At 42.1% G+C, this 26,203-nt stretch overlaps 1 protein-coding gene across 1 annotated transcript in view; it reads left to right on the top strand.

Annotated features, from left to right (window-relative positions):
- The window catches only part of PTH2R (parathyroid hormone 2 receptor), a 161,807-nt gene that overhangs the window by 51,475 nt on the left and 84,129 nt on the right, over nucleotides 1-26,203 (top strand). Inside the window, exons 9-10 of the mRNA XM_029607921.1 lie at nucleotides 3,812-3,965; nucleotides 18,828-18,888. Of these exons, the coding sequence (XP_029463781.1) occupies nucleotides 3,812-3,965; nucleotides 18,828-18,888 (215 nt within the window). The remainder of the gene's footprint in view (nucleotides 1-3,811; nucleotides 3,966-18,827; nucleotides 18,889-26,203) is intronic.

Raw genomic sequence — 26,203 nt, 5'->3', positions numbered from 1 at the left:
TTAATTTAAAGAAAAAAAAGCCTACATTGTGTTTCCCTAAGCAATTAAAGGCTTTTCCTAACTGAAAAGCCAATGTATGGATATCTTACGATTGCCATTATCTCATAGTATCTCTTAAAGTAGCCCCATTTTACCTGATGGAGTTCCATGTGATGACATGCTGTGAAATGTCACAATGCTATCTACATTATCCTTTAAAATAATTAGAATTCTAGCTGTATTTCTTGTTTGTAAATAAAAAAGCAGCAGGATGTAAGTAAAAAACAAGATTTCAGCTTGCCATTTATTGTGGCTCATGCTGGAGATTTTCTTAAGATTCTGATTTGGAACTAAAATATTGTTTTTGCTATAAATTACATACATTTTCTTGGAATATGAGATTATTTTAATTTCTTAATAAAATATAATTATAAAAATCAACAAATACTCAACTGTTTCTGTTTTAGTTCTGTTCCAAGATGACAGTTGATTGTACTAGTTAGAATCTTGAAAGTTACCTTTTCTTTTGTAGACACATTTGTTTAACTTGAGTTTCTACTCTTTTTACTTCTCTATCAGCATTTAATTTCTGCCTCATGAATACATAGAGCTGGTCATTAATAGAGGGCATGTTTTACAAAAATATGTATTGTTTCTATTTTATTTATCTATGGTGGCATCTAAAATGGATGTAACCCCCTCTTCGGGGCTCTCTCAGAATCCGGGGCATACAATATTCCCCATGGCCAATTATCTTCCTGGACCTCTAAGTCTTCCTTCATCTACACAATCTCTTTGACATTGGGATGCAAGGTTTTTCCTGGGGGGGGGGGGGGGGGGGGGGGAAGGAGGTGGGGACCCTGGAACAGTTTCTCACACTCTCCTCAGTTGCTCTCACAGATGTACTCAAATTGGACACTTAGGCCTGGATTTATCAAAATGCGGTAAATACCGCATGTGATAGCAAAAGAGGTGTGTTTTATGCTAATGTAGCATTTATTGCAATTTGCACTAATTACCTGTGTGAAGAGGTGATAAGTGCCAGACCTATTGTATTTCCTGCATTCAACCACTGGGGGACCAGTTTTTAATGCTCCCAGGAGAGGGAGAGAGAGAGAGAGAGAGAGAGAGAGAGAGAGAGAGAGAGAGAGAGAGACTGGCCATAATAGCATGTCCCATAGGCAGGTATTTGTATCCCTATGATAGGCCCACCTAGTAAATCGAGGTGGGGATTAGGTAAGAGTGTAGGGGGTTAGGGGCCACTTTGACATTCTACGTGACACCTACGAACAGAACAGGGGTCTCTTGTGAAGATGAGATTTGGGCAATGTTCTCTCAACCTAGCTTGATGTTACCCAGGTAGAGAGTCCATCAAGCTAGGTTGAGAGAACCTTGCCCAAATCTCATCTTGGAGTGAGTTTCCTCACTCCAAAGGCCAGCAAATCTTCACAAGAGACCACTGTTCTGTTCGTAGGTGTCACGTAGAATGTCAAAGTGGCCCCTAACCCCCTACACTGTGAGGTCACTAGTTAGAGCAAAGTCTTATTATCCTATAGTGCAGTCTGTGGGGCCTGTCAGGGTCCACTGAAATATCTATTTCTCTCATTCCAAAAAATCAAAAACAACAACTACACCATTACATATGCTCAACCATATTTTATAGGCAGAGCTTGACCAATACCAGCATCCAGAGTGAGGGAAACCTTAGGGTTGGTCTAAAACGTTCCAGAGTTTCTCCTAAAGTTAACCAAGTGGTAAGAGAACAGAGTATTACTTACATGGATATCAATTTTTCCTGACATTAACATTATTTTGCGGCTGTACTTTGGTGTCAGTGGTACTTAACTGCCTTTAATGAAGACACTGCACTCAATAGTTATGTAATAGTTATAAGTGATCTTTCCTACCACCAGAAGAAACAGAGGAAACTTTTATAATATCACAATATTTTCAGTTTCGTGCATTGTTTCAATTTTTTATAAGGCAGTTAGGAACAATTTTCAGATAACCCCCATTTTTGTAATGCTCATAGATACTTTTAGCATGTATACTTTATGCTAGTTTCTCTCTGAAAATTATTTTCAAGTATGCACATTTAAAGCAGCCATACATTTTATACCTCCTCTTTTGTGTGGGTGGCTAAGAGGGAGAGAATAGGACAATTGCTTGTGAAAATATCACGTACACTTTGGGTAGATTTTCAAAGGGTTACAGGCGTAATATACACGTGTAACCCCCGAAAACCTACCCCTGAGCACGCCGAGCCTATTTTGCTTAGGCTCGGCGGCGTGCGCACGTATGTCCAGGGGCTTTGAAAAAGGGGCGGGAAAGGGGCGAGGCCGAGGGTGGGGCAGGGCCAGGGGCATGGCCCGATCTGGGGGTGGTCCGGGGGCAGTTCTGAGTCCTCCAGCACAGCAGCCGCACCGGAGGTTTGCGTGCCAGCTGCTGGCCAGCGTGCGCAAGGTACGCCTGCAAGAGGCAGGCGTAAAAAATAAAATAAGGTAGGGGGGATTTAGGTAGAGCTGGGGGGTGGGTTAGATAGGGGAAAAGAGGGGAAGGTGGGGGGACCGAAAGAAAAGTTCCCTCCAAGGCCGCTCCGATTTCGGAGCGGCCTTGGAAGGAATGGGGAAAGCCATCGGGGCTCCCCTCGGGCTCGGCGCGCTCAAGATGCACAGGTGTGTACCCCCTTGCGCGCGCCGACCCCGGATTTTATAACTTGCACGTGGCAGCACGTGCATGTTATAAAATTGTGTGTACATTTGGTGTGCCGGATAGCATGCACAAATGTAACCCCCACGCATAAGATTAAAAATCTGGCCCATACTGTTTTCTTCCCATTACCTAAACATACCTGCTGGTAGGGAAGGACTATTTCTATACCAGTCATGCCCATCTCTGGTTCTCAAAGGCCACAGAAAGATCGGGTTTTCAGGATATTCACCATGAATATGCATGAGATCGATTTACATAAACTGCCTCCTTTGTATGCACATCTCTCTCATGCATATTTACTGTGGATATCCTGAAAACAAGGCCTGTTTGTGGATCTTGAGGACCAGAGTTGGCCACCCCTGTTCAAGACTGATATATTGTTATTGACCTGGAAAACAGTCCTTCTTCAATACAGCTCCTGATTTCCAAAAATGAAATCTTCTGTACATAATTGCAAAAAACATCCTAACACTGTTTTATTAAGGGTTTTCTCCCTTAACATAGTTGGGATTCTAAAAGGCAGGTCTCCTCTCAACTTTGGACTTAATTTTCAAAATCATTTATATGCATAAACTCTAGTTTTTTGCATAGAAATGGGAAAAAAATGTCCATCTGTCTTGTTTGAAAATAAACTGTCCTCAGTTAATTAAATGAAGGTTTGCCTCAATGTTTAGAAAACTTTTTTAACAAGTCTAACGAGCTCAAATTTCCTCTACCCATACCAGTATTTAAATTGGATGCTTTATTTTATAGTGTATCAAAGCTAAATTTCAAGCACAGTGGCAGTAGTTTACAATACTAAGCAATTCTGATCAATAATAAAAATAAATGTGATTGATTTCTAATAATGCACAGTATTTTTTTCTTTTTAACTTTTCTCTGTATTGAGAATTTCCATTAATATAAAATCCATCATAAAATGTTAAATGTTTTATATGTAGAATATATTAATTGGCACTTCTTTGTACACTCATATGTATTTCAGGATGCACCATAAGCTAGCAATTGTTCACCTTGTAAAATACAGAATTTCATGCTGCCCCCCTTATCCTTAGGCTATATACCCCATTACTGGTACTTGCTGTACATTAATTTTGTGGCCGGATGTTATTTATGACAGGTTGGGTGCAAGGTTGCAGTTGTGATGTTTCTATACTTCTTAACCACAAACTATTATTGGATCCTAGTAGAAGGCCTCTACCTGCACAGCTTGATATTTGTGGCTTTCTTCTCAGACACCAAGTACTTGTGGAGCTTCACATTAATAGGATGGGGTAAGGTTATATGATGCTTTTTATCATTATTAATGAACTTTGTGTACCAAATAGGCAATTTCTCCCATGGATCTTTTTAATCTTTATCATCTACCTTAATGTTGAACTCCCACAGCTTAGCATGTATGTACGTTTATGGTAATTTTGCTAAATTTTTCATGCAAAAATTATTTTTCTGAAGTGTTTGCAGTTTAGTACATTTTCGCATGCAAAAAAAATGCCATTAACACATGCGAAAGCACCATAATGTTTGGTGAGATGCAAATGAGAAAATTGGGGCAGGAATTTTGGCCAAGCTTTAATGCAAATTTTAGCTTTTCATTTACATAAAGCCATGTGAGAGGGCTTTATCATGGTTGTAATGTTTTTTTGCTGGGGAGAAAGAGAGAAAGAAAGAGAGAGAGAGAAAGAGACTAGCCATAATACCCTCATGCTAGATAGGTATTTATATCTTTATGGGAGGCCCACCTAGTGACTCGAGGTGAGGTTTAGGTATTAGTGTAGGGGTTAGGGGCCACTTTGACATTCAAAGTGAGACGTACAAACAGAACAGTGCTCTCTAGCTTGATGGACTCTCTACCTGGGTAACATCAAGCTAGGTTGAGAGAACATTGCACAAATCTCATCTTTGGGTGAGTTTCCTCACTCCGAAGGTCATCAAATCTTCACAAGAGAGCACTGTTTTGTTCATACGTCTCACTTTGAATGTCAAAGTGGCCCCTAACCCCTACACTAATACCTAAACCTCACCTCAAGTGACTAGGTGGGCCTCCCATAGAAATATAAATACCTATCTAGCATGAGGACATTATGGCTAGGTTCTCTCTTTCTCTCTCTCTCTCTTCTCCAGTGGGTGTATGTAGGAAATACATCAATTCTGGCACATATCGCAAAATGCAAAAAAGTTATTGCAATTTGCACTAAGATAGTGCTTCACACAGGTATTAGCACAAATTGTGATAAACTGCCTATTACCATAAAACACACCCCTATTGCATGCAGTATTTAGTGCATTTTGATAAATCCAGGCCTTAGTAAGATACCTAGGTATTTTGCATATCAGCCTCCCTTAGAATCTGTGGCAGCATTTGCTTCAGGCCTTTGGATTTGTCTTCACATTTTTTAAGGGTCACACATAGCCCTGATTTTCAAGAGCATTTCTACACTTAAAACTGGGTTTTACATGTGTAGATGCACTTTGCCTGTGCAAGTAGGCTTTTGAAAATTGCTACAATATATGTCATTGAATTGTTAATAGGTTTTTCCTGCGTTAAGTGCACTTAATGTGGATAAATGGCTTTTGAAAATTGTTACTATAATATTACATTTACATGTGTAACTCCTTTGAAAATTCTCCTGTAAAATTATAAGTATGTTACGCTCGGGTGTTTTAGTATACCCTTGGGCCTCAGCCCGACCCCAGACGGATCCAGGACCGTATCGAGGGTTGAAGGCGTGTTCCACCATGTCTGACAGTCTTACCCTCTGCCAGGCCAGCAAGCTTCCATGGCCAACAACAGATGATGTTGGAATGTGAATGGTCCTCCGAACATTCCGAGCCCTTTCGGACCTGCTGCATGGAACAGCATGGAGCAGCAGGCCTGGCCGGAGGTCGAGGGCGGACGGGCCTTGACACAAAGATATAACAGCAGGATCGATGCAACGGCATCGCGGCCAAAGACTTGACACCAAGGCTGATGCAGATGGCATCACAGATGAAGACTTGACACCAGGATCGATGCAACGGCATCGCGGACGAAGACTTGACACCAAGGCTGATGCAGACGGCATCACGGACGGAGACTTGACACCAAAGCTGATGCGAAGACATCACGGTCCAGTGGTCGATGCGACGGCATCCCAGACCAGGGTCGATGCGACGACATCAGGAACAAGACATGATGCCAAGAGTGATGCAATGGCATCCAGGACGAGACGAGGAACTGACGAAGTCCAGACGAGACGAGAAGCTGGGCAGAAGGACATTGGCACTGTCTCTCAGGGCACCCTACTCAGCCCACCCGCGGAACTGAGTCGAGGACCACCCTGTCCCACTGTGTGCCCTACACCACCCGAGGAGGCTGGTCACAGACCACACTGGGAGTGGGACAAGCGCAGGGAAGGATCCAGTCAAAGCAGAACTCCAACGACGGAGCCGTTGTCGTCCGAAGCTCCAACAAAGGCTGGCAGGACATGACGGCTCAGGAGCACAGGACACACGTCCACCTGTAGGCTAGTCCACGCTCGGGCTAAACATCATCCGAGGGATGATGAAGACGAAGACACAGGAGCAGGACATCAAGGAACCTGGAACATCAGGAAACGGAGGATCAAGGCGAGACACCAGGACACCTGGACAGGGACCTCAGGCAACGAAGACATAACTTGACATGGCGTGACAACAAGAACTCCATGGAGAAGACGAAGAAGACCTGATGGAGGCGCCTCCAGAGTGAAGCAACTCCGATACAAGGCAAAGACTGACTGACGGAGCAGCCCTTTTATAGGGCTGGTAGAGGAAGTCCCATTAAAGGTAGGGCCAGCATACTTCCTGTGTCTGGCCCTTTAAATCTAGCAGAGAGGCGCGTGCCGGCGCCTAAGGAAGCAGCAGGAGCTTGTGCAGGACCACGGACAGTGACCTGCACTGACGTCAGCACAGGAAGAGGCAGGGCTGGCCTGAGATGCAGGCCCCGACGTCGGCAGCGGCTCCCACCGCTGCAGGAGGCCCCGAGGGTGGCTCCAGCCACCAGGTGAGACCGGGGCTTGCGGCCTAGTGCCGCGAAGATGCAGGAAACGTCGGCGGCAATTCTGGCCACACAGAGGAGACAGAAAGTCCGTGGCTCCAGCCATGGTGAAAAGGACAAGTCCAGGCGGCCTCCGGGCCACAGGCAGCAACAAAGTCCACGATTCCCGCCGCGCTGGAAGGCCCGACGTCGGCATCCCTGCAGCGTCGCTTAAGGAAGCAGCTTGGAGTGAGTGCCTGCTCGCCGGGAAACCCGCGGGCAGCAAATTCATAACAAAGTAGCTCCAATTAGCTGTTTTTGCTTTTTGTTATTGTTAAATAATATTATGCTTGCTAATGAAATTATGATAGATAGAGTTCCTGTGTTTTTTTAGGAGGGAGGTTACATGTTATGATGTTCTTTCAACTCATTTTGCACACAAACATTTTCTAAAGCTTGAATTGGATGGCAGTTTTCAGATAAAAGTCTGTATGAAAACAGTAATTCAATCTGAACGGAGGAGACATAGGTTTATTTTTGGTTGATTTTATTTTCTATTTTTTATGGAAAGAAAAAATTCAGATAACTTCTTTGCAATCGCAGTAAGAGCTAACAAATAATTTTGGATAATCTCTAAATACCAGATGCAAACACTGGGTTTGATTCACCCAAATTTTGTTTGAAAGATTTCCAATACAAAGATATTTAATAAGATAATTTATGATTCATGCATTCATTACTTCCAGACCAGGGAAACAAGCATTGTTTTCTTAAAGAGACCAGTTATATTTATTCAAAAGTAATCATCATTAAGTACCAGAAGTGAACTGTATCTCAATACAGGTGTCAGCAAACAAGGTCTTCTCTATCATTCAACCAACAGTACATCATTTTTGTTTAAATACATATAAAACTTTGTAAAGTTTAAAAGTAATAGCTTTACCAAATATCAATATCATTAAATCTGAAACAGATATTAGTGACACATTCCAAACTGATGATAATATATGTTTAGTAGGTAGGAACGCTAATCAAATGATCACATACAGTCCAAATCCTAGCCAATGTCAGCCGATGTTTCATCCTGGGTCTGCTTCAGAGGACTCAAATGAATTAATAGGAACTTATCTGCTATCAATAGCTATGGTGATGAAATGATTACAGATATCTGTTTCAGTAACTCCGGTATTGTCTTGTCCTCTCTGTCTATTGGCTGTGTCTCCATTTATATACTTTTTCTGTGGTGAACTGCCACTGTAGGATTTTGAAATGTTGTGTCTTTTCTCCATATTTTTGTTTCTGTCTATTTTCGGGTTGCTAGGTACTCATCACAAATCATGCTAGTTGGTTGCCAGTTGCTTATAGGTTATTTGTTCAGAGTTTGACTTTTGCTATAAGTCGATTGTCTTACAATTCTAACTGTACTGATGTCCTTAGAGACTAGTTTTGTCAGCCATTTTGGGGATGGATAACAAAGTTATAGGTCCCAACCAGTAATTACTACACTGCCCTTAGAGATCAGCCCTGCATTTCTTCTACCAGCAAGTTTTTGTGTTTTACATCGAAATGACATTTTTGTCTTCAGCCATCTGTATATTAATATTTTAGGTACACAGCATAATATAGCCCAACACCCATCTTACATGACCAGTTTGATCTTTGGGAAGCAGTGAGAGAAAAGAAGTGAATAGGATTTAAGATCAGGTAGGGCACAGGAAGAAGATCTTTGAAAGAGAGGATGGGCATGAAGAAGAGAAGCAGACAAAATTGTGAGAAAGGTGTAAGGAAATATAATATGATTGCTCTCCTGACAAGGTTGGCTTAGGATATATTCTGAAAGTAGGCTCATTGGATTTAGCATTCTCATACTGATTCCACATCACGTAGCTGTAAAAAAACTGAGAACAGAAGAATTAAATGCCAGGTGTGCAGCCTGTATGGTGAGGGAGTTAGAATCGCAAGAGAAAGCCCATATGCGTCTCTCAAAACATGCTTCCTAATGTACAGATGAAAAGGGTATAACTAACAGAGCTAGGGGAAGGAGATGGCAGAGGGACAGATAGACAGAGAGAATCCCAGCATTCATCTTTCCTTGTAATAATCATAAGAAAAGTATTTGTACTACATTATTACAACTATTGCCTTTACTATCTAAACTTTACTGCATTGCTTTCTGGAGTGTAACTTAACATTGGTAACAAAACACTGCTTATCCTGGCATCCACAGTTGTGCTGATTCAGGATGTGAGTGTGTAGTGTTTTGGGTAGCAGGTCCTGTCAAGAAGGCTTGGAGGGTACTCGCTTCATTTGTGTTCAGGGCAGCAGATCCTGCAGAGAGATGCCTGCAGGACACCAGCCTTGTTTGCGTCCTGGCCAGGAAGGGAGCCTGTAGGATGCTGGCTCTTTGTGTCTTTGTCTTTTACGATACCTACACAGAGTGAACCTGTAACAGAAAGGCAGATAGGAAAGATCATGAGTGGAGGGGCATAGAGGAAGATGGGACGGGAAAAGGAGAACTGGGAAGATCCCAGGAGGGTTATGAAAGAAAAGAAAGAAAATAAAATGTCAGGAAAGGATACAAAAATGAAAGCTCAGAAGAGGATAAAAGAGCAAGGATGAAGGAGGGTGACAGGAAGAAAGAGAAAAGATAGCAATCTCAGATCCCTCCTGTAGATTTAAACAACCTAACTGATTTTTTTTAGAGTCATCCAATTATGAAATATCTGAAAGAGCCACTTTGCTAATATCTCTATTTACTGAAAAAGGTCTTAGTATTGTTATGAAAAGTTATTTTAAGAAATGGAATGCACTTTTCATGAGGCAAAAAGTTAGGATTTCTCCAGACCTAACGAAATCAGCCCAGGAGAGAAGGAAGGGATTCTTGCCTTTGCGCCAGGATACCGTAGCTATTAGAGCAACCTTCTTTCTAAGGTTTCCGTGTAAGTGCATTGTTAAATATAATGCAGATAATTATGTATTTTTTTCACCAGAGCAGCTTAAAAATTGTATAGATTCCAAGAAGACTATGCTCCAAGCAAGTAATGTCTAGGTTAATCTTCCTCAATGGAATATGTGCATGCCATATAAGCTATGTCATTGCTATTTTTGGTTTCTGCAATTTTCTCCTTTTTTGCTGATCTTCTCCCCCATTTATTGTGGTCTAATGGGTATTGGGTTTCTTTCCTCTTTACATTAGTCTTTTCTTTCCTTTGTAAATACCGTATTTCTGTACAAAGTGGATACTTTATTTGAAAGTCATAAAATACATTTAAAAAAAAAAAAAAGAAATAGTAGTCATAGGTAAAATCATTCACTGAGTGATGAATGCTCACCTTAGATGCTAACAATTTATTGCATCTACAGTTTTCTTCCTTAAAAGGAAGGGTTTTTTTTTTACTGGAGCCTTGGATTTAAAAATTTAGGGGAAGATTTTCAAAGGGGTATGTGACTAAGATGCGCGCGCCGAGCCTATGTTGCATAGGCTGCTAGCATGCGCAAAGCCCCGGGATGCGCGTAAGTCCTGGGGCTTTGCTTGGGGGGCGTGTTGGGGGCATGGTGCCAGCCTGGAGGCATTCTGGAGGCATGGACGAGGCCTCTGAAACTGCTCCCGGGCCGGGGAATGGCACACCGGCAGCCGGCCCACGCGTGCCAGTTACGCCTGCCTCAAGCAGGCGTAACTTTTAAAATAAAGGTAGGGGGGCGATTTAGTTAGGGCTGGGGGTGGGTTAGGTAGGGGAAGGGAAGGAAAGGTGGGGGGGAACCAAAAAAAAATTCCCTCCGAGGCCGCTCCGATTTCGAAGCAGCCTCGGAGGGAACAGGCAGCGTGCTCAGGGCTCAGCGCGCGCAAGCTGCACAAATGTTCACCCCCTTGCACTCGCCGACCCCGGATTTTAAAAGATACGCGCGGCTACTCTTGTTTGCACAGGGTTGTGCGAACAAAAGTACGCCCGCGCACTTCTTATAAAATCTACCCCTTAATGTATTGCTTTTATTGGGATGAAGCCTACAACTTACTGGCTCCTCTGCTCTGTTTTTTTGTCTGTTTTTTATCATGTCATTTGGAGCTCTTGTACAAATCAGTAGGTGCCAAATCAGTAGGAGCTGGAAATGTCTGAGCGAAACACCATGTTAATTCAATGTTCTCTTTTATTACTGGCTAACATGTCCCCCTTTCTCTTACTCCTCCCACACCCATCCAAACTACTTTCTGTTTTCCTTATATATACTTATCTTGGTGAAGGGGGCAGGCTCTTTCTGTAACATTTCTCATTTAAATTGCATTGAGTATAGGGTTTACTTTGATATTTGGAATATTATATTGCTTAAAGGTTACAAAAAGCTTTTAGTTAACAAAGTATTGAAAAGTGTAAGATTTCTAAAACTGAAATAAAAGGATTTGAATTGATGAAAAAAATAAAGCTCAGTATAATAACTGTAAGGTGCCATCATTAGAAAGATCTTCTGGAGGCTTCAGTGTTGCTTTACCTGTATCTAGCTTTTTGGAATGAGCATCTACAATGGAGAATGCTTAGCTCAGCATATAATTGGCTAGCATTAAATGTGCTTATCTCATATCTAGAGTCCACTAAATATGACACCACTATCACAAAGGATCAAGGAATAAACAGATTAAAATGGGTGCTGAAGGAATAAAAATTGTGAAATGGAAACATGTCCTCCAAATATATATTGTAGGCATGAACCCTTAGACTGAGGTAGAGTTGGCACAATCTGCAGGGAAGAGCCCTGCAGATCCCCACCATCAGCTGGCGGAGCTAGCTGTGGCAGAGGTCCAACTGGAGATTCACCTATACCAGCTCTCGTTCCCCTTAGATTGAGTTCTTGGGTGCTGGGGCCAGCAGGATTTAGGCATGGGTCTCTGTTGACAAGGTGGAGATCCATGGAGGCAGTTGAGCCATAGGTCAGGGTCCAGGGCAGACTGAGTACAGGCATAATCAGAGACAGGCAGTGGTCAGGGCAGGCAGCATTCAGGCGTGGTCGAGAGTCAGGAACGGTCAGAGTCATGAGGAAGTGAACATAGTCGAGAATTAGGCAGCGGTCAGTGGCAGGCACACTTCAATCATAATTGAGAATCAGGCAGTGGACAGTGGCAGGCAGAGTTCATAGTCAAGTGTCAGACAGGCTGAAGTCAGAACCAGAGATCTGTCCGAGGGAAAGGCGGGATGGATAGGCAGGCTGGGAGGTGAGAAACAACACAGGTTGGCAAGATGAGACACTGAAGAACTGAAGACTGACCACAGGACAAGACAAAGAACTGAAGGCAGACCACAGGATGAACATGAGGAACTGAGAGAAGATGACCAGGGACTGCCAAGTTGAGGACCAAAAACACAAAAACAAAAACCAGGAACACAGGAACAAAGACCAGGAAATCGAGGTGGCATCTAGCTAGCACCACATACGTTAGTCGCCCTATTGGCCTTTTAGAGCCCCATGCTGGTGATGTCATCCTAGGGTGCCACTGGTATTTTCCCACCATGAGCCCTTTAAGAGGGATGTCATCGGGTGTGGTCACACCCTAGGAGGGGGCCTGTAGAGGCAGCAGCATAGGAAGTAGGCTGAGCATGGGGGTCTGCCATGCATCCAAACAGAGGCCTTCCCTGGAGTCAGAGGGAGCAGTGGAGGAACCTCGTTAGACGTGGTGGTCTGCTAAGCATCCATATAAAGCCCTTCTCCAGTGTTAGACATAGATGCTTTAGGCTCAGGGCTGGAGATAAGTGTAGCAGTCCACGGGCCTGCCCTGTGGACCATCAAACATAACATAATACTACTATAAAATGCATTAATGGCATAGGCAATACATGAGGAGAAAGAGTTGAAGGTGAAGGCCCTGTTATGTTTTGGTATGGATGTGAACCCTGGGCCGAAGTGAGAGATGACTCCGCCCACAGGGTCTCACCATCGGTAGGCGCGGTCTCAGAGGCTTAGGACACAACTGTAAGGGAAACTTTATTATAGAGGAGAAAGAGCAGAACCCATGGAGTGGGGAACTGCGGTTAAAAGAACAGTTCTTGAGCAGAACCCGTGAAGTGGGAACTGCAGTAGAGATACAGTTCTTGAGCAAGGGGTATGCCCAGGGTGATACCTCAGATGTAGATATCCAGCAGTGGCTCGCGGAGCAGGGTATATCAGGCAGCCTTCTCAATAGTGAAGTAATTACCTCTCATGTGCAGATCCGGTAGTAGCCCGCAGAGCGGGGTATGCCGAGCATAAACTGTACAATGATGGTGATGCTGAGGTAGTCAGAGGTACGGAAGCTCAGAAGGTTCCTGAAGATGTTGAGGCAGCAATCTGCAGTGCAGGGTATGGTGAAGCGAATCCTGCTAAGGAGAGTGTGGTAGTGGCCCTAGGCTCGGGGTACACCTCAGGGAATCCCAGCAAGGCTTGGTGGAGTTGAAATACGAAGGAAGTACTCATAAGGCGTGGTTCCAAGGGAAATCCTGAGAAGTAGAACAAACAGGAGTTCAAAGGCAGGAAGGCCCTCCGAGGAGCGGATAACCTAGGAACACGGAAGAGCCCCCGAGGAGCGGGTACTCAGAACGTTCACACAGCAAGCCAGGAACTGGAACCAATAGTCCAAGTGTAGTGCATTCAGCAATTAGGAAACTCCTTGCTAACTCATCAGTGCATAGGGCTGGTCTGCTTAAGTACAGATAGCGAGACTACGTCATCCGGAGGGGACGCCCCCGAGGTTCCTGCCATGATGTGTACATAGCTGGCCCATGCGCACGTGTGCTTATGTGACTCCAGAAGCAAGATAGCGATCGGCAACGCCCACACCATCCCGGGAATGCCAGGGAGGTTGGCAGTGACTGGCGGAGGCCGCCACTCATCCTAGATTTGATAGTGCAGCGAAAAAAGAGGTGAGCATGAGAGGTCACAGCCGTCTGTGACCGACGGGTGCAACAGGTCCACTGTAAAATTGAACCTGAGGGTAATATTGCAAGACAACAAAAGAGAAGGAAGCACTTCTAGGTGGAGGACTCGGTCATCAGAGGAATGGATTTAGTGTCCTGAATGCACAAAGAGAAGAAGATCAAATGCCTATTAGAACATCCAGCTAGCCACAATGCAAAATACAACTTAGTTTTGCTGGGGTAGAGATGAAGGAAAGATTGATACTATAGTCTGTGGGCTATAAAAAATGGTTAACACCAGCAGCTAAAAGAGAAAGATCTTTGTTTGATATATCTCAGGAGAGTATAATTAGCAGCACGTCAATTCAGGAGTAGTCTCAGAGACCATTAATGTGTTATTAGCTTGTAACAGATATTTGTAAACTGTGTTCTGATAATGTATGATCACCCATTACCATTCAAATTTTTTTACTTTTTCATGAAAGAGCACATGTGAACAAAAGAAAAAATTAAGGACCAGATTTCATAACATGTGCGCGGGCGTAGATTTGTGCGCGCAACCCGGCATGCACAAATCTACGCCCGATTTTATAACATCTCTACTCTTAAACATCTTACAAAAACTCCATAGTGGAAAGATTTAAAATATACATAGAATACACTTTAAAGGAAGAAACAAATGTCATTGCAGAAAAATACAAGAACTAATGCAAAGCATTTCAGAAGAGATAAGCATTTGAAACCTGGAAAGGCAGTTGGAAACTGTGAAATGGATATTAATATTTTATAATTAGAAGTAAGCTCAAACAGAGACTGGAGAATCAAATTAATCTAAAATACAGAGACAAGGCAGGGCTGTTGGTTCAAGGGAAGGGGATAAAAAAAGGTAAAACTGGCTCATGATCCATTCTATGTGACTTCTTGAATTCATAGAACTTGATCCGAGTGTCCTGTATCTGTGTCTGTTTTAAACTCTTACCAAGAATCAGAGCATCAGCTCCCATTCTTATTTCCTTCTTACTCTCTTTGGAGCTCTTCCCCATTCTGAACCTTGTCAAACATTCAACAAACAAAGTAAACGCCACACAAAAGATAAAGATGCCAAAAACCTTAAAAACTGTTACTTCTTCAATAGACAGTTAAAAACAAACTTAGATCATTTGTTCACAAATTAAGTAGCATCATACAGGCATTACCCAGATTTAGACAACAGACACAAAAACATCACCCACCATTGAACTTACACTTAAACATCTTACAATAACTCCGTGTTCATCAAATAAACAGATTCTTCCTGACAGGAGCGTGTCTTCAATTATTGTCCTTTTATTCATGACCATCACTGCAAGTGAGGAACCTCCTTGTTGAAGCTCTACCAGTCCTTTGCTGGTTTCATTGGCTATCTTCTTTTCTCTGGAAGACAGGTTTTTTACAAACATTTCCAGCTCATAGTCTCCAAGGCTGGGAATTAAGTAACACATAAATTTGTAATGGGGTTAGTTATCTTCTTTTCACTCGATGATGGAGATGGATATCTGAATGTTAAGTTGAAGCAGAAGTAATCAAAGCATTGACACAATAAGTGACAGAGAAACTAGGAACAGTGTACCCAAGGGTGACTCGAGAAGGGGTCACGGATGGGGCCAAGGTCCCCAGGCACCAAGCTGTAGGGGGCACCTGGGCACCTTTATTTTCCAGCAGAACTGGTAACCCATGGCCGCCAGGGGGGATCCCAACCCACCTGGCGTCCAAACTGAAGGAGGCACATGAAGCCTGTCACTGGTGTAGGAACTCATCCCGCCCGCTGGCCAAAAAAGAGGATGCCCCATGGCTGCCGGGGAATCACATCCTACCCGATGGCCCAACTAAAAGAGGCCCCACATTGGCAGGGGATCAGTCCTGCTCGCCTACAAGAGAGGCAATATATGTGTGTGAGTAAGCATGTGTACCTGAGAGATAGGAAGCGTGTATGAGTGTTTGTGTGTGTGTGTGCATATTTGCCTGAGAGAGAACAAGCATGTTTATGAGTGTCTGTGTGTAAGCATGTATGCCTGAGAAAGAGGAAGTATGTGTGTGTGTGTGTGTGTGTGTAAGCATGTATGCCTGAGAAAGAGGAAGTATGCGTGTGTGTGTGTGTAAGCATGTGTGCCTAAGAAAGAGGAATTATGTGTGTGTGTGTAAGCATGTGTGTGTGTGCATACCTGAGAGAGGGTGAGCCTGTGTGTGTACTTGAGAGGGAGCACATGTATATGTGTGCTTGACAGAGAGGGAGCCTGGGTGTGTAGGGGAAAAGGGGAATTGGATTTGAACAGCAACCAACGAGCGCCCCAACTTTTACAGTATGGGGAAACAAATAAGCATGGGGGTAACTTTCTCATGCAGCGGTTACTACCCTTAACCAATAACCTGATACTTTGATGCAATGCCAACATTGCTCTCTGGTTCAATGGCAAAGAGTAATGGAGAATTCGATTCAAACACCAACCAATGCGGGCCTTGACTTTTATGGTCTGGGAAATTGATAAGCATGGTGGTAATGGAGAATTGGATTCAAACAGGAACCAATGAGAGCCCTGACATTTATGGTCTTGGAAACTGATAAGCATAGAGGTAACCAGCATGGCACAGCAGATACTACCATAAGTTTGCTGGGCAGACTGGATGGACCATCTGGTCCTTCTCTGCCATCATTTCTATGTTTATGTGTGTGTGTCAGAGTGAGAAGGAGCTAGCATGTAGGTGTGTATTTGCCTGAGAAAGAGTGAGGGAGACTGTGTGTGCCTGAGAGGGAGCCAGCATGTCTGCATGCCTGAGAAAGAAGAAGCCAGTGTGTGTGTGTGTGTGTGTGTGTGTCAGAGAGAGGGAGAAAGCCAGCATGTATCGGTGTGTGAGCAAGTGTAAGTTTTGAAAGAGCGTTTGTGTATATCTGTGTGAGCATGAGGATGAATGTGTGTGAATATGAACGAGGAAAATGTTTGTGCACCTCCCTTCCCCTCCTACTAATCTATGACAATCTCAGATTGACTGGAAATTAGAAGCTCCCAGGCATGGAGAGTGAGTGATTTTTATTTATTATTATTATTATTATTATTATTATTATTATTGATTTTAATTAATTGGTTGTTGTTTGATTTGTATGATATTTTGAAATATTTTATTGGTGTTTGGGAAATTATTAAAAAATATATATGAATTTTTAATTGTTGGATTTCTGTTCATCAGCTGATTTGAAATATTAATTATTATTTGTATGGTTTTACTATTATGATTGAGACTAATTTATTGATGTTTTCTGAGGAATGGTGATGTTTCTATTTTTCCATTAGTGCACTACATATAGAGTCTGGCTTGTTGTGGTTCCTAGTTCAGTTTTGTCTGCATTTTTCCATTTATAATTTAAAGTCACTTTATTTTGTATTTTGTGAAGGTATGTCTTTGGACTGCATGTGTGACTGAAGTTAAGTATTCTGCTAATGTGTCATTTCTTTGTTGGAATCTTTAGCAGCTTGGCTTGTTCGGTTTTCCTAATAGAAGGGGTTCTGGTGTTTTAGAGCCTGGCGTAATGTTTGCAGTTAATGCTGTTTTGGAATGGAAGGTTTCTTATTTTTTCATTTAAATTTAATTAGATCATCGCTTTCTGATGGCCAAGCCCACACCTGACTTGCGTTACAATATTCCTAATACCATAGGTGTACCTAATATCTTTTTAGCTTTTATGCAGGGTTTTCTGGTTGGCACCACATTAATGCATGTAAATATAATATACACACTGTTGTAATACTTTTACTTTAAAAGACTGTACTTAGAGTGTCCTTTTCATGTTAAATCTTTTATTATAAATGCATAATTTTAAATTGTGTGTACAGAGGGCTGTGATGGGAAGGAAGGTCAGGCACAAAGCTGTAAGATTCACTTAAGGGTTCCTAATTCCCTTGCACTGAACCTGATTAGAAAAAGAAAACAAATTAAATGTTATAAAAAACAGAATGAGGAGAGGCTAGCACAGTAATTGTGTGCACAGGGCACACATGTCTATACATGTGTGTGTGTACATTTGTGTTTCCTGTTCCTCCAATCCACGACAATCTCAGGGTGACTGAACATAAAATGTTCCCGGGTATGGAGATGGGGAATTATATTTTCCTTATTAGTTGTATTGTATTGAAATATTGTATTGATTTTTTTTCTGTTTAAAGTTTTTTTTAATCCTTGTTTTTCTTATTAGATGCTCTATTTGTTACCTGCTTTGAAATATTTTTTTTATTAATGTTTTTCTATTATAATTGATTTATATTTCTTGATTTTGTTTTTCTGAGCAATAGTAATATTTCTATTTGTGCATTATTACACTGCATATGTGTCTGGCTAGGATGTATGGGGGAAGGGGAGAGGGGACTGAGGAGCAAGATTGCTAGAGACTGGGAGGGGAGAGGGAGCAAACCTGCAGGGGACTGGGAGGGTAAGAGGGTGATTGCTATTGCTTCTGTTTCAATGAAATAGGAAGTGGGAAGAATTTGATTTTCTCTTTGTCATTTTTGGGAAATGTACATCTAAATATTTCTATTTTCTATTTAAAGTACTGGGAAAATGTTATTTTTATTTACTCCTCTGGTGTTTTACTGCAAGCAGAGTCTGGCTTTTTGGGGTTTCCAGTTCTGCTTTTGTCTTCCTGATTCCTTTCTAATTTGTAGACAACTATTCCGTATTTGGTGTGGGGATAGGCTGAGGTTGAAATGAAGTGTGCAGGTCTGGAAAAAAGAGCACATTTGGAATGGTTTTTCCTTTTTTTCTTGATAGAAGTGGAAAAATTGTAAATTTTGAAAGAATTGAGATTTTACATCACAGACCTTGTTTTGTTTTCTTTGCTTGCAGTACCACAGAGGGAAGGGGCAAAGGAAACTATAGGCAGCCTGTCTGCCCCATAGGCAGTTCACAACAATCTGTCAGTTCATTTCTTTTCTGGGGTTGGTATTAGTGTGACTTTCTGTGACCGCAAGCATTTCTACAAGGAGGATGATGGGGGCGGAGGGACACACAGGGGGGCACTCAGGGAAGGCAACACAAATGCCTTGGCCCCCAGGCACCGGAGACCCTGGGTACACCTCTGCAAAGCAAAGCAATCTAAACAACAAAGCGGGAAACAAAACAAACCTAACACGACACAATAAGCATTTTTTTCCTGCACACCTCTTCTCTCTTATGACCTTATGCATTTTGATGGCCAGTAAAATGTTTACTAATAACTTTATTCATTATTTTAGGATTCCCAGCAATCTTTGCAGTGATGTGGGCAGTGGTACGAGCAACATTAGCAGATACAAGGTAAGTAGTCGATAGTGAACGGGGGGAGGGGAATTGATGGAAGCCGCACTGTCTGGACAATTATAGCACTATTTCAATTTATGAAAATAATCTGATTACAGGAAAGTATTTTCAATGTTCTATCCTAGTGTAACCCTTAGCGGGACACACAAACATATTTATATATTCAAGGGCTGCTCCGGCTAGACTCCTCCCATGTCTTACACTCTCTATCCCAGAGGTGGATTCTTCTTATAGGGGCAAACTTTCGTTTATGGCCCAGACAGTGTTGTGTACATCCCTGTGTATGTTATAGCTGTGGCATCCCCTGGAGGGAGATGCTGGGACAAACTAGGCAGGACCAGGCACTGGGTGTTTAATCATAATTTTTATTGATTGGTCAAGAGTCAAAATTAAAGTCCATTTTATCCATTAATGAATTTTATGCAGACATGAGTGTTCCCTCTGGGTAGGTGTTCTTGGCTTCAACAATCTGAACAGAGCTGCCCATAGTGATGAAAATATGCACAAAAGCTCTCCCAGCAGCCTACCGGGATTCCTATTACAAGGGTCCCCTTCTATCCTGAGTCCTACCTGAGTCTCCAGCTCAATCCCGAACACCTAGCCCTGCGTCCTGGTCCCATATAGGCAGAGATCTAGATGGGGGGGTCTCCAGATGTTACTTGTCTCCTTTAGTTATTTAAATGGTGTCTCCTCGTGTTGAAAGGTCTTCAGGATGAGGAACTTGCTATTACAGCCTGGCTCCCAATGAGGAGGCATGGCCAAAAATCCTCCTCACAGCAAAATGTATATTTTCGAATATATGCTGACGACATCCAGTTACTCTTTCCGTTAAAAAATTCCTGGTCTGAAACTTTTTCTTTAATATCTTTGGTCCTTACTACGATTAATACATGGTTAGAACACAATCGCTTAAAATTGAACCCCTCAAAAACTATGATTACATATCTTTCATCCATTTCAGAATCTACCTTAGGTCCTCCTTCTCATCTAAATTTTAAAGGTATTTCAATTCCGGTTAGTACCTCATCTATTAGCTTAGGTATCACAATTAATTCCAATCTTTCTATGGTTAATCATATATCTAATATTACAAAAAAATCTTTCTATAAATTACATTTATTGAAAAGAATTCGGCCTTTTCTTTTCTTTAAAGATTATCATACAGTATTGCAATCGTTAATCTTTTCAGGTATGGATTATTGTAACGCCTTACTTTTAGGTTTACCTGATTCAGTTCTGTATCCATTACAAATGATACAAAACTCCGCTGCTCGGGTGCTAGTAGGTATTTCACGCCGTACCCATATTACACCAGTTCTACTTTCACTTCATTGGTTACCAATTAAATACCGAATTCAATTTAAAGTCTTATCAATTATCCATTCTCTCATCTACAATACTTCTTCTACTTGGTTATGTACTAATCTTCGCATATATAAACCTGCCAGACATCTCAGATCTCTCTCAAAAAACTTATTAGATATCCCTACTGTTAAATCAGCAAAACTTGAACTTACCAGAAAAAGGGCATTCTCAGTGGCAGGTCCTGTTTTATGGAATTCACTTCCAGATCACATTCGTCTCACTTCATCAATACAACAGTTCAAAAAACTATTGAAAACATACTTATTTCAGAAAGCATACACCTTAACTATTTCATAAACTCAACACTTATTCACTTCAACTGTTCTCTCTTCTTTCAGAAACATTCACACCATATAATATTTACTTTCTGCTAATATCCTTTGAAAAAAATAGCTGGATATGAATATATACTGCACTATGTTAGCTTTTAATTGTTTTATTTTTGTTTTTATTTTGTCAAGTTCATTTATTGTGTATGTTTGGTTGTAAACCGTTTTGATTAATTCTTTTGAATTGTAAAAGCGGTATATAAACATTTTTAAATAAATAAATAAATAAATAAAAGAGAAAAATACTTCTTTGATTCTAAAATCTTCCTTGGATTGTCTTCTGCTGTCACAGGTGCTTGCCCGCATTCATGGTGTGAATGGGCTCACTGATCTTCAGCCCCTGCCCTCTGGGTCTGGCCAGGTGCCTCATCAGGCTTTTGCTTTTTGAAGAGGACCTACACTGTGCACTCCCTTGCCAGAGGGTATCTCTCTTTTTACTTGCAGTAAGGAAACCTTTTTTTTTTTTTTCCAATTATCTTTTATTAGGGACAGCCAAACAGAAAAATACAACTGTGAGGAACAACATATCAAGTACCCGGGGTACACTCCGTCTGTTGGTGCCCCCATTTATTTTTGTTAGATAAAGGCCCCACGCCCCCCTCCCCCCATTACCAATAGAAAAGTCAGTGAAAAAGTCCACGTAAACAATCCACCAAGAAAAATAAAATAAAAGTCCACCGAATGTGTTGCATGCCTCCCTGTCTCATGGCGGAAAGAGAAGAGAAATGTAAAACATAAAACTGCATTTGAACGCTCATAGACCATTGACTTATGGCACTAACTCACTGTTGATTGAAGGCCCCCATGAATGAGGGAGCATCCACTAAAGCAGAGATGCTCAAGTCACATCTAGAGGGGCGATCCGTCGTATCTCCTGAGGAAGCGTCGCATAGTATGTGCCCCAGATTTCCTTGAACAGTCTTTTCTTTTTTGGTGAAAAACATTTAAAAAGAGAACCATATTCCAGTTGAAACAGTTCTAGGAAAGTAAGGAAACCTTTTTGGCCAGACCCCTATGGGACTCCTGTTCCAGGGCTGAAGATCAGTGAGCCCATTCATCCCATGAATGTGGCAAGCACCTATGACAGGCTTGGCAGCGTGAGACATTGATGATCAGATGAAACCTCTTTTGGAAAGGGACTGTATGTTTTATTGTAAACTGCCCTGATCCTTGGGCCAAAGGAGAAAGGTTTATTTATTTATAAATACTTATAAACCGCGCCCTCCAAGGTTCGGGGCGGTTTCATTCTCTATCCCAGAGGTGGATTCTTTTTATAGGGGCAAACTTTCGTTTATGGCCCAGACAGTGTTGAGTACATCCCTGTGTATGTTATAGCTGCGGCATCCCCTGGAGGGAGATGCTGGGTCAAACTAGGCAGGACCAGGCACTGGGTGTTTAATCATTATTTTTATCTGATATCTCTAGCGCATTCCTAGCGCCTCTTTTTTGACAGGAGCGACGGCTGTCAGCGAGTTTGACAACTGATGCTCAATTTTGCCAGCATCGGTTCTCAAACCCGCTGACAGCCACGGGTTCGGAAAATGGACGCCGGCTAAATTGAGCGTCCATCTTCTGACCCGCGGGCCACAGGCCGATTTAACTTTTTTTTTTTTTTTTTTTTTAATTTTTGGGGCCTCCGACTTAACCTTTTAGATCCCGCTCATTGAAGGACTTATTTCCTGATGCCCCTTTTTACATATCTTACTTAACTAGACCCAAATATGGTATAAAAAATTTTTCAAGGAAATCTGACTATGGGTTTTTGAGAAAAACGCATGTCCACTAGTGAAACGTTGGGATCAACAGGAGTCAAAATTTACTTTTTCAAAAATTCTTTATTTTAGGTAATTCTTGTAACATACTGCAATACTACAGCTGATATCATACATAAGAATGAAAATTAGTAAAAAAAATCAAGCATGATAATCTGGAAAACATTTTTCATGTAAACGTTTACCACAAAAGTCACACCACTGTTTTGTATTTTTGGAGCAGACAGCACATCGGCCTTGGGAAGTTGAGGACAAGAAGTGAGGCTGTGATGCCTTTACATCAGCACTTATGGATGCTGTAGGATCTCCTTTCCGGATGCGGTAGCTTGAAAGGCCACATTTCATTGCTACGGTAGATACTTCACGTAGGAAGTCCAAGTGGCTCATTGCTTCTTTTCCAAGCAGATGGCAGTGAATTTTCCAAGCTGCCACAACAGCCATGTTCAAGCCATTTGAAAATAAATTCCACCACCACTTTTTGGAGCAAAGTGTTGGGCGGTAAGCTGCTAAAAGCCGGTCAAGTAGATCAACACCACCCATGCCTTGACTGTAAGCACCAATTATTTTTGGTTGCTTTATTAGAACTTTTTTCTTTTCTTTGAGAGAATAGCGGCTGGCATTTTGAAGTGGAAATGGCTTCATCCAGTTGAACATGACTGTGACCACACTGCTGTCATTCCAGCGGACACAGATGATGTCTCCATCACCACGATAATCAAATTCCCCATGATCTTTCTTGCGCAGTTCTTTAGGTGCCATTAGGGGACATTTCCCAGTTCTGTTTTCTCTGACAGTGCCAATTGCTCGAAATCCCTTTTCTTTCAGTTCCACCATCAAGTTGTGTGATGTGAAGAAATTATCAAAGAAAAGGCAATGATTTCTTGGCTCTTGAATGACTGAAATCAAATCCGAAATTACTCTTGTACCAAGTGGAACTTTTTCAGTGCCTGATTCTTCTGGCTGATGTTTGGCACCTGTATAAATCTGCATTGAAAATGGAAAACCATCTGGACTGCACATCATCCATATTTTGTATCCAAATCGAATTGGTTTGCCTCGAAGGAACATTTTGCACTATGATGACCATAATATGGTACCATTGATTTGTCAATGCTCAGGCTTTCACTAAAAACACCTCCAATCTTCAAAAGCTGAGCAGATAAATGGGTATAAAATGGCTCAACTTTTGCAGCTTTTCCAGGTGGTAGTTGCAAATTGTCAACAATATGAAAATAGATTTTCAGGTCCTCAAAGAGTTTTCTTGACATGGTTTTCGGCACAATTTGGTTGCTCAAATCTTCTGCTGTTGACCAGTATTGCTTTTCTTTTGGAACATGGTGATAGCCACTGAGCAAGAGGATTCCGAAGAAACGAGTGATTTCGTCAGCATTTGTGTCAACGCTTGCCAATTTCTGCCTGGCATATATATTTGTCATGTATGCTAATTCTTCTAAATAATCTTCACCCATAATTTCTATGAAAAGTTCAAATGGTGTCTTTTGAAGAAGATCTGGACAAATATCATCCAACTTTGTTGGGGCATGCTCTTCCATTGTGGTCTTGAAATCATCTGTCTTGATCCATTTTGGCTTTGGCTTCTCTGGTTTTCGTTTTCCTTTGGTATCTCATGATTCTTGACAATAGGTTGATAGCAATTTGTCATCCTCATCCACTTCCTCCTTGCGTGAATCAACTGCAACTTCCACTTCACCACACACATCTGCTGGTACTTCTGGTGCTAGGTCTTCGTCATTGATATCTTCGATATCTGAGTCTTCTAAATTATCTGATGGTGGTAAAATCACAATATCAGCTTTTGTAGCTTCAGAATCGCCCAAAACTTGTTCAACTGCTTCTTCAACAGTCAAGTACTTCTGAGTTTTCATTGTATTCCAAATTAGGAAATGAGCAGGACCGTCGCGGAGCTAGTCTCGCTCGTGCGGCCCGAGAAGAGGACGCCGTCGCGGAGCTAGTCTCACGGGGCCCGAGAAGAGGATGCCGTCACGGAGCTAGTCTCGCGGGGCCCGAGAAGAGGATGCCGTCACGGAGCTAGTCTCGCGGGGCCCGAGAAGAGGACGCTGTCGCGGAGCTAGTCTCGTGGGGCCCGAGAAGAGGACGCCGTCACGGAGCTAGTCTCGCGGGGCCCGAGAAGAGGACACCGTCGCGGAGCTAGTCTTGCAGGGCCCGAGAAGAGGACGCTGTCGCGGAGCTAGTCTCGCGCGGCCCGAGAAGAGGACGCTGTCGCGGAACTAGTCTCGCGGGGCCCGAGAAGAGGACGCTGTCGCGAAGCTAGTCTCGTGGGGCCCGAGAAGAGGACGCTGTCGCGAAGCTAGTCTTGCGGGGCCCGAGAAGAGGACACCGTCGCGGAGCTAGTCTCCCGCGGCCCGAGAAGAGGACGACCGACGCAAGCCTGTTGTGCTCAGTCCTTGCATCCTGAGATGGAGGCCCAGGAGAGAGTAAGATTCCTCATATAGTGTATGGGAGTGATAAGCCTGTGTGTATGTATGTTTGAGAGAGAGAGCATGGGAGTGAAGCCTGTGTATGTGCTTGAGAGAGAGCATGAGAATGAGAAGTCTGTGTGTATGTGTATGGATGAGAGAGAGCATGGGATTATATGTAATTTACCATTTTTTTAAATATTCGTGAACCATTTTTTGCATTTTTATTCATTTTTCAAAAATGTGTATATTTTGGACCACAGAGATACCAACGTTCCACATGTGGAACATGCGAACATAAATTGGTGCTGATCAATTTGTATCTTACCTACAAAAGAAAGATTTATGCCAACATGATCAGAAAACCCTTGGGAACTTGAATATATCACACCTTTATTTACACTCAGTATCATACCAAAAGGAGAAAAGGTCAAACTATGTCAAAACTTCAGTTTTTGACCTACTTTGCATATTCATATCTTTAAGAGTATTCATCTAGGAACATCACATTTTTGGATTTAGACTGTTCAAGTTCTATACTCTCAAGCTAAATGGTTGAAAAATTGATTTTCTTTAGGTTTGGAGTAATTAAAATCATTTTAAAAAATGTTCCACTTGTGGAACGTTGGTACCTAAATTAATATCACTATGATATTAAGTCGGAGGGTGTACAGAAAAGCAGTTTTTGAAAGTAAAATGTGCGGCTTCGCTGCAGATTTTGCTTTCTGGATCGTGCGGGAATAACTAATAGGGCCATCAACATGCATTTGCATGTTGCGGGCACTATTAGTTTCGGGGGGGGGGGGGGGGTTGGACGCGTGGTTTTGACGCACTATTACCCCTTACTGAATAAGGGGTAAAGCTAACGCCTCAAAAACGCGTGTCCAAACATGGGCTAATGGTGCACTCTACCAGAGCGCACTGTACTGTATCGGCCCGAAAGTGGAGTTCTCTGTGAACTACGATTGTAATCGATCCTAAGGCCTTTAAAAAGATGTTGAAAACTTGGCTTTTGAAAAGGGATATGACTCTTAAATTCCTTTAACAGCCATGGCATACTTGTAACATATAATTTTGAGACCGTTTTTTTGCTTGCTTTTACTTTGTATGCTTTTTATTCCTCTTATTTTTCTTTATATGCTTTTTACTTTGTATGCTTATTTGTTTTTTATTTTTACTCTTTTTATCAATTTTATTTGTAACTGTAATGTTTATTGTTATAACTTTGTACACCATTAAGACTGTCCCCACAGATTGACGGTTTATAAAAGCAATAAATAAAAATAAATAAAAATAAACAAACAAACAAATAAATATCCTGTGATTCAGAGAATTCAGGATATGATTCTTCTTCTGAATCAGTACTTTACCAGCCAAAAACTACTGTAGGCATTCAGAGGTTTGATGC

Source organism: Rhinatrema bivittatum, chromosome 6, assembly GCF_901001135.1.
Source record: "Rhinatrema bivittatum chromosome 6, aRhiBiv1.1, whole genome shotgun sequence".
Taxonomy (NCBI): domain Eukaryota; kingdom Metazoa; phylum Chordata; class Amphibia; order Gymnophiona; family Rhinatrematidae; genus Rhinatrema; species Rhinatrema bivittatum.
Note: the sequence above shows the minus strand (reverse complement) of the source record. Positions and strands in the feature narration are given on the sequence as shown.